General features: G+C 46.8%; 1 protein-coding gene across 3 annotated transcripts in view; it reads right to left on the bottom strand.

The window, feature by feature from the left end:
* Positions 1 to 14,363, bottom strand: part of TMEM44 (transmembrane protein 44) — a 40,959-nt gene extending 26,596 nt beyond the window's left edge. For 2 of the 3 annotated variants that reach the window (XM_030216957.1, XM_030216958.1), the window contains exons 1-5: positions 14,046 to 14,363; positions 10,542 to 10,668; positions 6,806 to 6,899; positions 2,660 to 2,826; positions 515 to 601 (exon numbers count right to left, since the gene is read on the bottom strand). In XM_030216957.1, coding sequence (XP_030072817.1) covers positions 515 to 601; positions 2,660 to 2,826; positions 6,806 to 6,899; positions 10,542 to 10,668; positions 14,046 to 14,287 — 717 coding nt within the window. In that variant the 5' untranslated portion in view covers positions 14,288 to 14,363. Of the gene's footprint in view, positions 1 to 514; positions 602 to 2,659; positions 2,827 to 6,805; positions 6,900 to 10,541; positions 10,669 to 13,297; positions 13,404 to 14,045 lie in introns of those variants that run through there. The other variant, XM_030216959.1, reaches the window with a different exon arrangement.
* Positions 14,364 to 16,295: the final 1,932 nt, after the last annotated feature.

Here is a 16,295-nt window from a genome sequence, read left to right as displayed (position 1 = left end):
TTTTTTTTTTAGAAACATAGGTAAACCTGGAACCAATCCCCTATTTTCCCATAGTGGCAATAGTTCGGTAGTCACAATTTTGAGGTTTGCAAAGTTTTCCAAGAACCATACCATCATGAATAGCAAGAATGCACTGTACAGTGAAATGTTCACGTAAGAGTTCACTTTAAGAAGAATCCTCAATCGATCAGCCCTGTTAGTACAGCCACAGCATAAGTGCAATTTGGGTGGAGCATGGGGGAAGTGCCCCTCCCCCAAATGACCCACATGCTGATGCTGAACTAGCTGTTCTGCCCTCCCCCCCCCCCCACACTACTATGACCTCCCTACTGATATCATAGCTACAGCATACCAACATATACACATCACTCATCAAACTATGAGAGAGCGTTCAACCCTCCCCCCAAGAAGGCTCCAAATGTTTGCCACACTTAGAAGAAATTAACGTAAACCCAACCATTCTGTTTTCGTAAAGCTCTATTAGGAAATGCAGTTGTATTTTGTGTGAACTTACTACTTTCTTGATCAGAGGATACCTGGCTGTCCACGAGATAACCACTGCGGCCATTCCCAGGGAGAAACCCATGATCTCAGTACTTTCCTAAACAGAGGAGAAAGTGTAAGATTGCAGCATACAAAGAAACTCGGAGTGGAGGAGAAGCCTAATGGTTGGTGCAGGGGGCTGAGAACCAAGTTCAATTCCTACCGTAGCTTTACCTTTCTAACACCCTTACCTGTGAGTGCTGGTCTGATGGCATCTTTGAATGTGTTGCTTTTGATTGCTGTAGAAGTGATTGCCCAATGTTCTGAGCTATGTGTGTGGCACTTTTGCACTGCACCAGCTGTTTGGGGTGGTAGGGTGGGCATCATGAATTTAATCTACTACTTTCTGTGGTACAGCCAAAGCAGTTTAGTGGGCTCACAATCTATGTTTTGTATCTGGGGCAGAGGAGGGTTAGGTGCGTGCACCTCTTTATAGAATACGTCTAAAAAGATGTGCACATAAATTTTAATTATTGCCAATTAGTGCTGATAATGATCAGGCCTGATTGGCTGGTTATTCTATTAAGTTGCACATGCAAATTGAGCACGCATCCAAATCGAAATGTGCAACTCAAAGCGCCATATATAGAATCGGAGGGTTTGGGCACGCAGTATCACAGAATAGCATGTAGGTAGATCTGCTAAGCCCAAATTAGTGTCAATTAACATCAATAATCGATTGTTAATGGCTAGTTAACTAATTAGGGGACACTCAAGCTCTGAAACCCTTTGCCGGAGGATGTGGTAACGGCTGCTAGAATATCTGGGTTCAAAAAAGGTTTGGACAAGTTCCTGGAGGAAATGTCCATAGTCTGTTACTGAGATGGACATGGGGGAAGCCACTGCTTGCCCCGGAACTGGTAGCATGGAATGTTGCTACTATTTGGTTTTCTGCCAGGTACTTGTAACCTGGATTGGCCACGGAAACAGGATGCTGGGCTTGATGGCCCTTCGGTCTGTCCCAGTATGGCAACACTTATGTACTTACTAGCTGTTAAGCCCGTAAAAACGGGCGAGTATTGCAGCCCTCCTCTCTCCCCTGGCCTCACCCCGTCCAGCGATCCTCCCCCCATATCCAGCGACCCTCCTTTTTCCCTTGGCCTCCCCCCCCCCCCATGTCCAGCAACCCTCCTCTGTGCCCTGCTCTCACCTCAAGTCCAGCAACCATGGCCTCTCCCACCTGCCCTCCCCCCATGTCCAGCTACCCTCATTGTCGCCGCTCCCTCCCCCCTCCATGCCGGGCCCCCTGCACTGACCTGCGCCTCTCACCTCCGTGTGAAAGCGCTACAGGCAGCAGCAGATCGCTCTGCTGCTGCCTGCAGTGCTTCCACATGGAGGTGAGAGGCGCTGTCAGGTCAGTGCAGGGGGCCTGATACAGAGGGGGCAGGAGCGGCGGCGGGGATGGGGGGAGGGTGGAGGTTGTTTCGCGCGATGTTCCTTTCCAGGCGGCAGTGGCGGCATCCGACAATTCAACTCCGTTTCCCTCTCTGTTCCGCCCTCTGACGTCATGACGTCTTGACACGAGGGCGGGACAGAGAGGGAAGTCTGTACTGCGCATTTGCAAGTGAGTATGGTCACTTTCCGTTTATATGTTTGATGTGCTTGGGATTCTGAATGAAATCTTGCTACACTTTGAAATTCTGCATGGAATCTTGTTATTCTTTAGAATTCTAGAATCTTGCTACTCTTTGGGGTTCTGCATGGAATGTTGCTACTATTTGATTTTCTGCCAGGTACTTGTGACCTAGATTGGTCACTGTTGGAAGCAGGATACTGGACTAGATGGGGCCCAGTATGGCTATTCTTATGTTCTTATGGAAAGTAGGAGCAATGACATCACCTCTTACATCAGAACAACTGGACATACCGTTCGACTACCTGACTTTCCATGAGTGCTAATGGAAGGGTGAAATAGCTGCGGCCAGCCTACATTACAGAAACTTGCTTGATTTGACTTGGAATGCAGGAAATGACGAATGAGATGCGGAGGCTGTGAAACTGACCATTTCAGCAACACCAAATGCTCCATACCCATAACTATGAAGTCTCTGATCTATATCTGGGGAAATGGAGTTGAAATACAGACCTGGAAGAGAGATTTGCAGATGAAAGTTACCTGAAGTACCGTCCCAAGAAGTCTCCTCTGTGGTCCACGACGGCCCTCAGAGACACGTAAAGGTAAAACACCAGCTGTCATGAAATAAGCAGCCCCCACTGAGAGAGGAATAGACAGGGCAAACAAGCTGGTCCTGTACATTCTCCGTTTTCTGGCATGAGCACGACCTGTAGTAAACATGTATTTATTTATTTATTTATTTATTTATTTATTTATTTATTTATTTATTTATTTATTTTACAGCATCTATATCCCACATTTTCCCACCCAAGGGTAGGCCCAATGTGGCTTAGAGTAATTTACAAAAGCATACATCAAATCTTCAACAAACAGTCAACGGCATTGTAGGGAAAGGGACAAGTGAGTAATAGCAGAGGTGGGAAAATATGGATAGAAAATAGAATTCAATAGGTAGCGGTGCGGGGCGGGTCAAGACCCTAAGCCTTTCCGAATAAGTAGGTCTTAAGGTATCTTTTGAAGGTCGGATGATCAGGGATAACTTTCACAAATTTAGGTAGACCATTCCACAGTTGTGCGCTAATATAGGAAAAAGTGGAGGCGTAAGTGGTTTTATACTTGAGGCCACTGTAGATTGGGTAGCTGATCTGTGAGAGTTTCGAGGTGGTAAGCTGACAAGGGCGTCCATATACGCAGGGGCATCACCATAGAGAATTTTAAATGTTATTCGGTCCTTTACAGGGAGCCAGTGCAGTTTCTCACGCAGTGGCCTTGAGCTTTCAATCCTTGATTTACCATAAATGAGCCTAGTTTGCAATTGTTTCAGGAGAATGTCTTTGCACCCTGCATATATCCCATTACAGTAATCAAGGCGGCTAAGGACTAAAGACTGAGTTAAACCTCGAAATGCTTCCCTAGGTATGTTAACCTTTTCAGAGACTTAATCCGTCAAAGCCTCTCAATACAGTCCATTCATATCAAACTGCCAATTCAAGAAATAATGGGACCTAGGGTTCACCGTGAAAATCTATGTGTATATGGAAAGACAGGGGAAAAAATGTCTCATATGTCACCATGTTAACACCCCACTACTCTCTTCAGGGTGATTTTTTTTTTTTTTTTGTTACATTTTGTACCCCGCACTTTCCCATTCATGGCAGGCTCAATGTGGCTTACATATTGAATACAGGTACTTATTTGTACCTGGGGCAATGGAGGGTTAAGTGACTTGCCCAGAGGTCACAAGGAGCTGCCTGTGCCTGAAGTGGGAATCGAACTCAGTTCCTCAGGACCAAAGTCCACCACCCTAACCACTAGGCCACTCCTCCACTGTTGCTACTATTTGAGATTCTACATGGAATGTTGCTATTCCACTAGCAACATTCCATGTAGAAGTCGACCCTTGCAGATCACCAATGTGGCCGCGCAGGCTTCTGCTTCTGTGAGTCTGAATTCCTGCAGATACGTGCAGGATGTCAGACTCACAGAAACAGAAGCCTGCGCAGCCTTCTACATGGAATGTTGCTAGTGGAATAGCAACATTCCATGTAGAATGTCCAATAGTAGCAACATTCCATGTAGAATCTCCAATAGTATCTATTTTATTTTTGTTACATTTGTACCCTGCGCTTTCCCACTCATGGCAGGCTCAATGCGGCTTACATGGGGCAATGGAGGGTTAAGTGACTTGCCCAGAGTCACAAGGAGCTGCCTGTGCCTGAAGTGGGAATTGAAATCAGTTCCTCAGTTCCTCAGGACCAAAGTCCACCACCCTAACCGCTAGGCCACTCCTCCACTTGAAAACCCCTTTTGGCAATTATTCTAATCATTGACAACCCCCCCCCCCCTCCATCTATACAATATATGACTGCAATGTGATTGCTATTTTAATAATAATTGATCCCGTCAAAGCAATTTATATTATACTGAGTGACTAATGGTAAGTTTGAAAAATAACACAGGACAACATTTATCTTTTTGGCTCACTAAGTCCCAGTGGACTTCTTCCTTTGGCCTGGCATTTTCCTCAGGCCCCTTTGAGCCCCTGGCTGCATTGAAACTGGAGCTAGTATTTGGTGCCATTAACTTTATTAGAAATGATCCAGGGATACCTTCCCTACTTTATATTCTTCTCAATTCTCTTAACACAACAGCTGTAGCAAAGTCCTCAGGGTGAACCATGTACCAAAGCTTCTTCCTACCATCGGGGGTCATTACAGCTTGACAACTGAGACCTCTCCTTTGCCCCCACCCAGTCACAGGGGCTTTGAATCCTACCCTCAGCTGGACCAGAGAACGGAAGCCCAGACCCGAGAATCAAACCCACGTCCCTCCGTACAGCACAGGGTTGACAGCTGACCCTTAGACTTTAACGAGGATTTTATGAGGGAGGTAACCGGATGTCTCTGTGATCATCAAGATTTTTCCACCCGGTCTTTTAACCTCTTAGGGGGAATTCTGTATTCGGTGGCCCTCCCATTCAATTCAAGGAGTAACACCCAGGGCTGTAGCCATGCGCTGCTGGTATGGCTGGACAGGGCACATGGAAGGCAGGGCTGCCAAAACTGCGCCCCATCCATTGGCCTCCATTGCTCGGCCATGACATGGTGGTCAAGGCGGGAACACTTAGGGGTGTGCCGCACAGGGCGTATTTCCGGGTTGCTACACTACGTGTAATACCATAACTCCAAGAATTCTGTAGGATGGCATTAACTCTGGAATACACTAGTGAGGAACCTGAGGTACTCAAAGCAAAAAAGGATTCAACTACATGGAAATAAGGTACCATCACTTGGACTGCTCAAGAACTGCCAAAGTTCAAAGCCTAATCAAACAAACCCAGTAACACTGTCTTATAGCCATAGTAATTGGTGTCAACAATGGATTGTCTTCTCTAGTCTAACAGTGATTAATACCTTCTTACTATGAGCCTATGGAGCTCATTTTCAAAGCGCTTAAGTGCTTTGAAAATACACCTCCGCATGAACTTACTAGTGGATAATGGTTTTCATTCTACAATTTATAAGTTGTAGAGATCATGTGTTAAAGTTGGTAAGCCTGCATTGTACACTAGGAGTGACTGAATTCTCGCTGATGTATTAAACTGGACGAAAGGACTGTTGTTTTATTTCCACACAGGCATCCCGTAAAAATGCAATCCAAAGAGACAGATCTCATCCTGCAGGGAGTCACAATAATTTGGCTTAGTGGGGCTCACGGGAACTAGGGACAAGGGCAGACTAGGCAGTAAGGAAGTCTGATGTGTCAAACATTTTCCCTTGATGCGACATCTTTGACAAACAAAGCTTACCATTTCTAACAAACAGTTTGTCGATGCCTGAATTTGTTATCCAAGGATAAGGTCTTGTTCAGTTCTGCATTCAAATGCTCCTCCATCATTCTGTTAAAGAATTAACATACCCCCCCCCCCCCCCACGACCACCACCACCACCACCACACCTCACTGGTTATTATATCTGGGAAAGCCTGCATTTTTTTTGTTACATTTGTACCCCGCGCTTTCCCACTCATGGCAGGCTCAATGCGGCTTACATGGGCCAATGGAGGGTTAAGTGACTTACCCAGAGTCACAAGGAGCTGCCTGTGCCTGAAGTGGGAATCAAACTCAGTTCCCCAGGACCAAAGTCCACCACCCTAACCACTAGGCCACTCCTCCACTGTTGCTACTATTTGAGATTCTACATGGAATGTTGCTATTCCACTAGCAACATTCCATGTAGAAGTCGGCCCTTGCAGATCACCAATGTGGCCACGCAGGCTTCTGCTTCTGTGAGTCTGACGTCCTGCACGTACGTGCAGGACGTCAGACTCACAGAAACAGAAGCCTGTGCAGCCTTCTACATGGAATGTTCCATGTAGAATCTCCATGTAGAACATTCCATGTAGAATCTCCAATAGTAGCAACATTCCATGTAGAATCTCCAATAGTATCTATTTTATTTTTGTTACATTTGTACATTTTGTTACATGGGGCAATGGAGGGTTAAGTGACTTGCCCAGAGTCACAAGGAGCTGCCTGTGACTGAAGTGGGAATCCAACTCAGTTCCTCAGGACCAAAGTCCACCACCCTAACCACTAGGCCACATTTTCTTTCTGCAACACCCTCCCTCTGACAGCAGGAAAAGGCTCGCAAACAGCTGCTGGAACTGAGTACTGCAGACTCCTACCTGATTTAGATCTGAGTCGGAAACCACAGACAGGGAAGAGAGTCAGAATAAAGTTAATAACATCGATGAGTGCCATGTAGCCTCCAGTGAAAACCTGCAAAACAACCCAAGATGCACTGTTTGTTGGAGACCATGCAAATGGAGGTACTATGTACATGGAGCACTTATATATTATGGGGTCATAGGGAAAAGGTTTCGCAGGGGGAGGGGAAGAGGGGGCTGGATCAGGGGGACGGATTGAACCAGGGAGATCAGATCAGTGTGGAGGGTGCTCAGAAGAATGGAGATTAGGAGAACTGTAGTGGGGGAATGGGGAGAGGAGGGGGTGGGAACAGCTCAGCAACCCAGCGGCCGTGACATGGAAGGTAATGTGAGTACTAGCCAGGGGTGTGCTGGTAAATTTTTAACAACAGGCTCTTTCTCCGGACGTAGCCAGCTCTGCAGTTGGAAGGGCCAGGGGTGGCTGGGGGGGGAGGGGGAGCAACACTTGCCTCTCTATCCTCCCTCCCTTCGTGCGGGCATGCTAGGCATACCTTTTTGCTGGCAGCCAATAAATGGACTGCCACCACTCCCAACGTCTTGCACTGGGCAGCATGCTGAAACTTCTCACACATGCTGGAGAAGTCCCAGCCTGCTGCTCAGAGCTGGAAACAAGGAGCTGGGAGCAGCAGCAGTCTACTTACTTGGCTGGCAGGGCTCAGCATCCCCACCAGCAAAGTAAAAGAGAATTCAGCAGGGGGCCCAAGTCCACATTTTGGGAGCCAGTTGTTAAAGTAGCCATGGAGGGCCCTACTTTAACAACCGGCTCCCAAAATTCTTAAAAACTTAACAACCGGCTCTTGCGAGCCTGCTCCAGCACACCACTGGTACTAGCCAATGTTCAGTGCCAGCACCTACATAGCTAGGTGGCCAAAGATAGGACAGCCTTTTGTATGGTCTAATCTGGCTACTTAGCTACGTGGGTGCTGACACTGAATATGGCCCTGGCCTACGTAAGTGCTGGGTCCTCCCAGACTCTGCCTCCAGGCCGCCTCTCCATTGCCTGATTTTGACATAGGTGATTAGAGCCACTGAATATCAGCAGCTGCCCATCAACTGGTTTAAGCAGGCAAGGAGCCTCTGCTGCCCATTTAAACCACATTGAATATTTATTTTTATTTTATTTTTGTTACATTTGTACCCCGAGCTTTCCCACTCATGGCAGGCTCAATGTGGCTTACATGGGGCAATGGAGGGTTAAGTGATTTGCCCAGAGTCACAAGGAGCTGTCTGTGCCTGAAGTGGGAATCGAACTCAGTTCCTCAATTCCCCAGGACCAGAGTCCACCACCCTAACCACTAGGCCACTCCTCCACTGTTGCTACTAACTATTTGAGATTCTACATGGAATGTTGCTAGTGGAATAGCAACATTCCATGTAGAATCTCCAATAGTATCTATTTTATTTTTGTTACATTTGTACCCCGAGCTTTCCCACTCATGGCAGGCTCAATAAAGCTTACATGGGGCAATGGAGGGTTAAGTGACTTGCCCAGAGTCACAAGGAGCTGCCTGTGCCTGAAGTGGGAATCGAACTCAGTTCCCCAGGACCAAAGTCCACCACCCTAACTACTAGGCCACTCAACCCATATGTAGATTTCACCCATGATTCTTTACATGTTACTTAAAAACCTTTTACACTTAGCAAGTGGTGACTATAATGTGACTATTTCTCATTAATCTATCTTCACTGTTAAGGCTTGAAAAGGGTTACAAGTCAAACATTGCAGGGTCATTTTTATATAGCCTTGTACCTAATTTTTGAAAAAGAATAAGTAGGCACATATTTCATCTTTGAAAATAGCCAATGGGTGCAAAGAACTTCAGCCCTTTGCATCTGTTTTTTTCGGCAAACAGATTCTTGCTGGAAAACATTACATTAAAATATCTGTATTCTGCAATGGCCTATTTAGTTCGCTGTGGATTGAATGGTAAACTCTAGGCCATCCATAGGAATTTTAAAATAATATATCACCTAAAATTTATCGAGAACATACTTTTTATTTTCATACCATGTAATCACTATTCATCCTAATTTCAGAAGGTAAAGTATTTCATATCAACGGGGCTTGGTAACCTAAAGAGGATGATAACGGTTTAAAAAGTTTCACATTCTTAATACTTGGAAAGCGAAGCATAAACAATTTTTGTAGGGAATAAACCAGGTGGGTCCGAAAATCTAATCTACATGTGACGTAGACATGCTTCCCTCCCCACTCTCCCACATACTTTCAGCCAGGCTGCCTGAGGGCTATTTTCAAATCAGCCATTGCCCAGATAAATGGCTTTGAAAATGATCCTCTCTCTAAGCTTTACAGGCTAGTTGACGGATGCCTCAAGACAAGGTGTAACTCGCCATGAACTCCTGTTGGAGAGGCGTGAGCTAAATCAGTGGCGTAGCCAAGGGTGGGCCTGGGTGGGTACAGGCCCACCCATTCTTGCCTCTGGCCCACCCAGTCAGCAGCCCATGAGGCCTCCAAACCTCTTCAGTGGCAACCCCTCTCTACTCTCTCTCTCTTCCTCTTCTCTACTCGTGGCCTAGCATCTGCCCATCTCTCTCTAGAACCACCCTCTCCTGGTCTACCTCAGAGCTACTGCTGGCAATTCCTATAGGCATCCTGTACCAGCCCTGCAGGCTTCTCTCTATCATGTCCTGCCCTCAATGATATCAATTCTTGTTTCTTTGGTGGGGACGTGGTAGAGAGAGGCCTGCAGGGCGGTGCAGGTTGCTTATAGGAATTGCAATGACCAACGGCTCTGAGGCAGAACCGGGGAGGAGGTTCAGAGAGAAATGGGCAGGCGCTGGGTCATTAAAAAAAAACCAACTATATTGTATGCATGTACAGGGGTAGGGATGGGGGTTGGAAGGGCCCACCCAAGTTAACTCTGGGCCCACCCAAAATGGCCCAGAGCTGCTAAATACATAAAATAAGATGTTTGTTTACCCACTCTGTTTCCAAGGCCCCTCGTGCCACAGATAGCGGAACAGACCTCTTTAGGCAGGGCTGGTGGTTGGGAGATGGGGATAGTGCTGGGCAGACTTATATGGTCTGTGCCACAGCCGGTGGTGGGAGGCGGGGCTGGTGGTTGGGAGGCGGGATAGTGCTGGGCAGACTTATACGGTCTGTGCCAGAGCTGGTGGTTGGGAGGCGGGGATAGTGCTGGGCAGACTTATACGGTCTGTGCCAGAGCTGGTGGTGGGAGGCGGGGCTGGTGGTTGGGAGGCGGGGATAGTGCTGGGCAGACTTATACGGTCTATGCCAGAGCTGGTGGTGGGTGGCAGGGCGGGTGGTTGGGAGGCGGGGATAGTGCTGGACAGACTTCTACGGTCTATGCCAGAGCTGGTGGTGGGTGGCAGGGCGGGTGGTTGGGAGGCGGGGATAGTGCTGGGCAGACTTATACGGTCTATGCCAGAGCTGGTGGTGGGTGGCAGGGCGGGTGGTTGGGAGGCGGGGATAGTGCTGGGCAGACTTCTACGGTCTATGCCAGAGCTGGTGGTGGGTGGCAGGGCGGGTGGTTGGGAGGCGGGGATAGTGCTGGGCAGACTTATACGGTCTGTGCCCTGAAAAAGACAGGTACAAATCAAGGTAAGGTATACGCAAAAAATGGCACATGTGAGTTTATCTTGGGCAGACTGGGTGGACCGTGCAGGTCTTTTTCTGCCGTCATCTACTATGTTACTTTATCCTCCCGCATACCTGAATGGTGAGTTGCTTTGAGAGAACTGCCCCAATGGTATTACACATGCTGCCCACAAAGCAATAAATGATCCACGCCACTGATTCCTTCTGTCGCCATTTCCTTCTCAACTGTATGTAAAAGAGCCTGCAAGAGAAAAAGACAGCCAGAACTTATTGCTGTCTAACCAGGGACCTTTGTGAAGAATATAATCAACTAACCAGGGGCTGTGCAGGTCAGTGAATTTTTTTTTTGCTACATTTGTACCCCGCACTTTCCCCGCGCTTTCCCACTCATGGCAGGCTCAATGCGGCTTACATGGGGTAATGGAGGGTTAAGTGACTTGCCCAGAGTCACAAGGAGCTGCCTGTGCCGGGAATCGAACTCAGTTCCTCAGGACCAAAGTCCACCACCCTAACCACTAGGCCACTCCTCCACTCTTGCTACTATTTGAGATTCTACATGGAATGTTGCTATTCCACTAGCAACATTCCATGTAGAAGTCGGCCCTTGCAGATCACCAATGTAGCCGCGCAGGCTTCTGCTTCTGTGAGTCTGACGTCCTGCACGTACGTGCAGGACGTCAGACTCACAGAAACTGAAGCCTGCGCAGCCTTCTACATGGAATGTTGCTAGTGGAATAGCAACATTCCATGTAGAATCTCCAATAGTAGCAACATTCCATGTAGAATCTCCAATAGTATCTATTTTATTTTTGTTACATTTGTACCCTGCGCTTTCCCACTCATGGCAGGCTCAATGCGGCTTACATGGGGCAATGGAGGGTTAAGTGACTTGCCCAGAGTCACAAGGAGCTGCCTGTGCTGGGAATCGAACTCAGTTCCTCATAGCCTCTCTCCTATTTGCATATAATACAGAAACAGTAGCAACGATAACCGTGCTGGATTATCCCTATTGTTATAGGAGCCTTAAGAAGAGATATGTTAAGGCTGGACTGATTTCCGGATTACCTTGAAAAGCTAATCAAATACGTATTGTTAGCCCAATAAAAAAAAAAAGATATCGTCTTATTTTCTTGTCATCGTTTTGACTTATTTCTATTTTTTTTACCTTTAACAATGATATCTATCTACAAATAATGGGCACTGCAATGGGCACCAGGACAGCACCCCAATATGCCAACCTTTTTATGGCTGAGCTGAAAGAGACATTTCTGAATACACACCAGACCAAACCTCTAAAATACTACCGGTACATCGATGACATTTTTATGATTTGGACGGAGGGTGAAGAAACTCTGAAACAATTTTATTCTGCCTTCAATACATACCATCCTACAATCAGATTCAAAATTGACTACTCCCCAGAAAAAGTCAATTTTTTGGACACCACGGTCTCAATCAGTGATGGCTGTATACAAACATCTATATACAAGAAACCCACAGACAGATGCAGCTACCTCCACAACTCCAGCTTCCATCCTTCACATACAAAAAGATCCATCATTTACAGCCAAGCCCCAAGATACCACAATATCTGCTCTGACCCAGGGGACAGAGACAGACACCTTAAAAGCCTGACTGCATCCTTCAAACAGAAAGGCTACAACCCCAAAATAATCTCCAAGAATATTGCCTCCTCCCTCAAAACACCCAGGGAGAATCTGTTACAGTACAAGGAGGAAAAAATCCACAGACAGAATTCCCCTTGTAGTGACATACAATCCAGAGCTGGAAAAACTGAGGAAAATCATAAGAGATCTACAACCTATACTCCAGGAGGATGAATTACTGAAAGAGATATTCCCATCCCCACCAGTACTGGCCTTCCGACAACCACCCAACTTAAAACACAAGCTAATCAGAAGTAAACTTCCATTGCAGACTGAAAAGGAACAGAAGGGCACACGTCCCTGTAATTTATCCAGTTGCAAACTATGCCAAAATATTTCACAGGACCCCACAGTTACCCACAAAGGAAAGATATTCAACATAAAGGGATCTTTCACTTGCTCATCTTCCAATGTGGTATATATCATTCAGTGTAAAAAATGTAACGAAGGATGCTATATTGGAGAAACAGGCCAGATGCTTAAGACAAGATTCAATTTACATAGACATCACATGAACAATACAGCCAGTAGGGCCCCCACCCCGGTGGGACAGCACTTCACAGAACCAGGACACTGTACCAGTGATTTCACAGTGAGAATACTGAAAGGTAACTTTAAAACCATACAAGAACGTAAGACCTTTGAAGTCAGAATGATTGAATATTTTAACACCCAACAGAAAGGACTTAACAAGGATCTGGGGTTCCTAACCCATTATAAACCATAAAGCTGTATGTCTCTGTTGATCACCCCACCCCTCACCTATCCACACCCATCCTGTTAGAATATCAATGATATGCTTTGATGTCCCCATGCATACCTCCGACCCACCCTGTCAGACTGTCATAGTAATGCTTGAATGTTTTCACTTATATATACTATCTGCTACCACATTTGCTTATTTCCGATCTGACGAAGAAAGGCAACCTTCAAAAGCTAATCAAGAATGTATTAAGTTATGTCCAATAAAAAAGGTATCATCTTATTTTTTGTCTCCATGTTTTATTTTGTTTGATTTCTATTGATAACCTTAAGAGTGAACTAACACGGCTACCACACTCCTCTACTTTTTTTACCTTTAAAAGTGGACTAACCCAGCTACCACATCACTTTCCAAAACCTTGACATTTCAGATTTGACAACAGCACACTTACAAAAAAACAGTTTTGCTGGGTTCAATCAAGCTATGTTTTACCACCATACCTGGATAATCCCTAACCGTCTGGATGACACTTGAATTCTCCAGTGATACCAGACAAAACTTTGTTTGTGCTATGCAAAATATATAAATAATTATTCTAAGAACATTGCAAAAGAATGAAAAAGTGCTTGTGGACCTTTCTGCTTGAGGGCTGGCAAAACAAATACCGAAAGCTTCTGCCCCAGGCTGCTTTTTATCCTCCTGTTCAAAGAAAGCCTTTCCTGGCTGGGGCAACTGATCCCCAGCCTCGTCCTAAGGAGACTAGATGCAAGGCCACCCTTCCAGGAAAATAACACCCTGCTCCTAGCCAGGCTTGCTTAGGTTTCAGTGACCCCCCAGCCCAGTCCTAGGACTCCCCAGCCAGCCTTCTTTTCAAGATATCCACTATGAATATGCATGAGATAGACCTGCAAAGTCTGAAATGTAAAAGAACGTGAGCCCACGATGGAGCCTCAGGTTAACCAGTGAATTAATGGTTCTTCCGGTGAATAAAATCTACTCATAGGATGAATGAGAGGCAAGCATTTTATTCTAAGATCATTCATGTTATTTTGGTCGAATGACTTTCTTCTTAGGGGGGGGGGGGGGGGGTTGGGAAGGGCTGTAACTTTCTCTACTGCCACCAATATATCCTGCACATGACCGAGTTCCCTTGTGCCTTTACACATGGGTAAAAGCCCAAATCATTCATGACCACAGTCCACAAGTCCCAGCAGGAAAGTGAAACTTAATAAGCTGCGCCTGATTTACAGTGCATGCGACGTGATCCAGAATAAAGAAGCGATAATCCAGAGTCCGAAAGAGATGCAAACTTTCTCATCGGCGAAACAGTTGATCAGGTAATCCCAGTTCCACAAGGAGTCCCCTGGGGAAGTCCCATTGCCGGGGTCCCGCATGGCCCCGGTAAGATCGCGCAGTGTCCCGGGGGGGGGGGGGGGTGGGTTCGGGTCTACACAGAGCCGATCAAGAGACTGCAGAGCGGCCCGGAGCATCCATGTGCCGGCCGCCCAGTCCCTGCAGCCCGGGGAGAGGAGAAGAGAACGTGGCGCGGCTCGGCTCGGCTCGGCTCGGTTCGGTTCTTGATCGTTGCAGCAGGAAGGCGAATGCTGCTGCTGCGCCCTGCACAAACTCCCCCTGTGGGCTGGCTCAGCAGGGAAGTGGCCACAGGTTACAAAAACTGGCCCGACCACATTCTTAGACAGCAGCCAGCCAGGAAGATGCTGCTGGCTTTTGCAATGCGGAAAAGCAGGCAAATGGCCCATTGTTTTCCTGCAGCTTCGTAAAGGAACGTGAACGTTCGCTGCTGGGTGTTTATACTACTGCATTGGACGGAAACAGGCGCGCGCTAACTCAGCCGCCTTTTGTGTCTATATAATCCGGGAAGAAGCGATTTTACTAGCTGAGGGATTGGGTAGGGATCACTCATGCCCAGCTCCCCGACCCCTTCCCCGAATGTCTGGGCTCTGCAGTGGCTTCTTCAGTGCCAGTCCCCCACTGCTGCCGCATAGCCCCCCCCCCCCCCCCCCCCCCCCCCAGCCCCAGGGAAGACGTGATGGAGGGTGTGTGCCACCTGGCATCCGACAAAGCTTTAAGGCGAAAGCAAGGGACGATTTAGACCCTATCTGCATGCGAGAAACTAAGCGGTGCACTCCATCCTACAACAGCAAATAATGGCTTCTATGGGCGACTGCTGCAGGCGTCCAGTTTGTTAAAAATGTTAATGCATTGAGAATAATAAAAAAGCATTAAAACCAAGCACACAAATTGAAAAGTGCTAGTGTGACATATTTCGCCTTCCTCCTTTGGCAGACTCAAGCATGTCTGTGTGAACGGGTGGGTGGGGCAAGACATGGTAAAGTATATCTCAAAGGAGTGCCAGGCATGGGCCGGGGAGAAGGGGAGCAAGTGAATGGGGGTCTCCTGTCTCTTAACTGCTGGGGTGTCTGAATTGTGCCTGTCTGTGAGGGGTGTGGCTACAGACATAGGAGCCGACTCTTGAGAAAATTCCTTGTATGTATCTGGGGAGGGGTTATTTCTATTGGGCTTAGCACCTCCACTCATTTTGAAAAGTTGGCTCCTATGGCTACAGAGAGAGTGTAGGCATGTGTTAGATGTTGGGAAAAGATGTTGGGATACTGGCTGGGGAGGGGTGTTGTCTGGACTGTGGACTGTGGGGGGGGGGGGGGGAGGTGTTGAGTTGATGATATGCATTTTGAGGTGTTTGTGCTCGCTTTCCCCCTTCCCACATTGTTCCGCCTTTTCTTCCTTCCTTAATCTTGCATTCTGATAAAAACATACTGGGTCAGACCAATGGTTCATCTAGCCCAGTATCCTAATCCAGTAGTGGCCAATCCAAGTCACAAGTAGATGACAGAAACCCAGTTAGTAGCAATATTCCACGCTACTAATCCCGGGGGAAGCAATGGCTTCCCCTTTGTCCAGCTCAACAACAGACTATGGACTTTTCCTCCAGGAACTTGTCCAAACCTTTTTTAAACACAGATATGCTAACCACCATTACCACGTCCTCCGGCAACAAGTTCCAGAGCTTTTTTTTTTTTTTTTAAGAAAAAATATTTCCTCCTATTTGTTTTAAAAGTATTTCCATGTAATGTCCTCGAGTGTCCCCTAGTCTTTGTTCTTTCGGAATGAGTGAAATATCAATTTACTTCTACTCGTTCTACACCACTCAGGATTTTGTAAACCTCAATCATATCTCCCCTCATTCATCTCTTTTCCAAGCTGAAGAGCCCTAACCTCTTTAGCCTTTCCTCATACGAGAGGAGTTCCATCTCCTTTATCATTTTGGTTGCTCTTCTTTGAACCTTTTCTAATTCCGCTATACCTTAGTGGAGAAAAGGCGACCACAACTGAACACAATAGTAACATAGTAGATGGCGGCAGAAAAAGACCTGCACGGTCCATCCAGTCTGCCCAACAAGACAACTCATGTGTGCTACTTTTGTGTATACCCTACTTTGATTTGTACCTGTGCTCTTC

Source organism: Microcaecilia unicolor, chromosome 10 (genome assembly GCF_901765095.1).
Source record: "Microcaecilia unicolor chromosome 10, aMicUni1.1, whole genome shotgun sequence".
Taxonomy (NCBI): Eukaryota; Metazoa; Chordata; class Amphibia; order Gymnophiona; family Siphonopidae; genus Microcaecilia; species Microcaecilia unicolor.
Note: the sequence above shows the minus strand (reverse complement) of the source record. Positions and strands in the feature narration are given on the sequence as shown.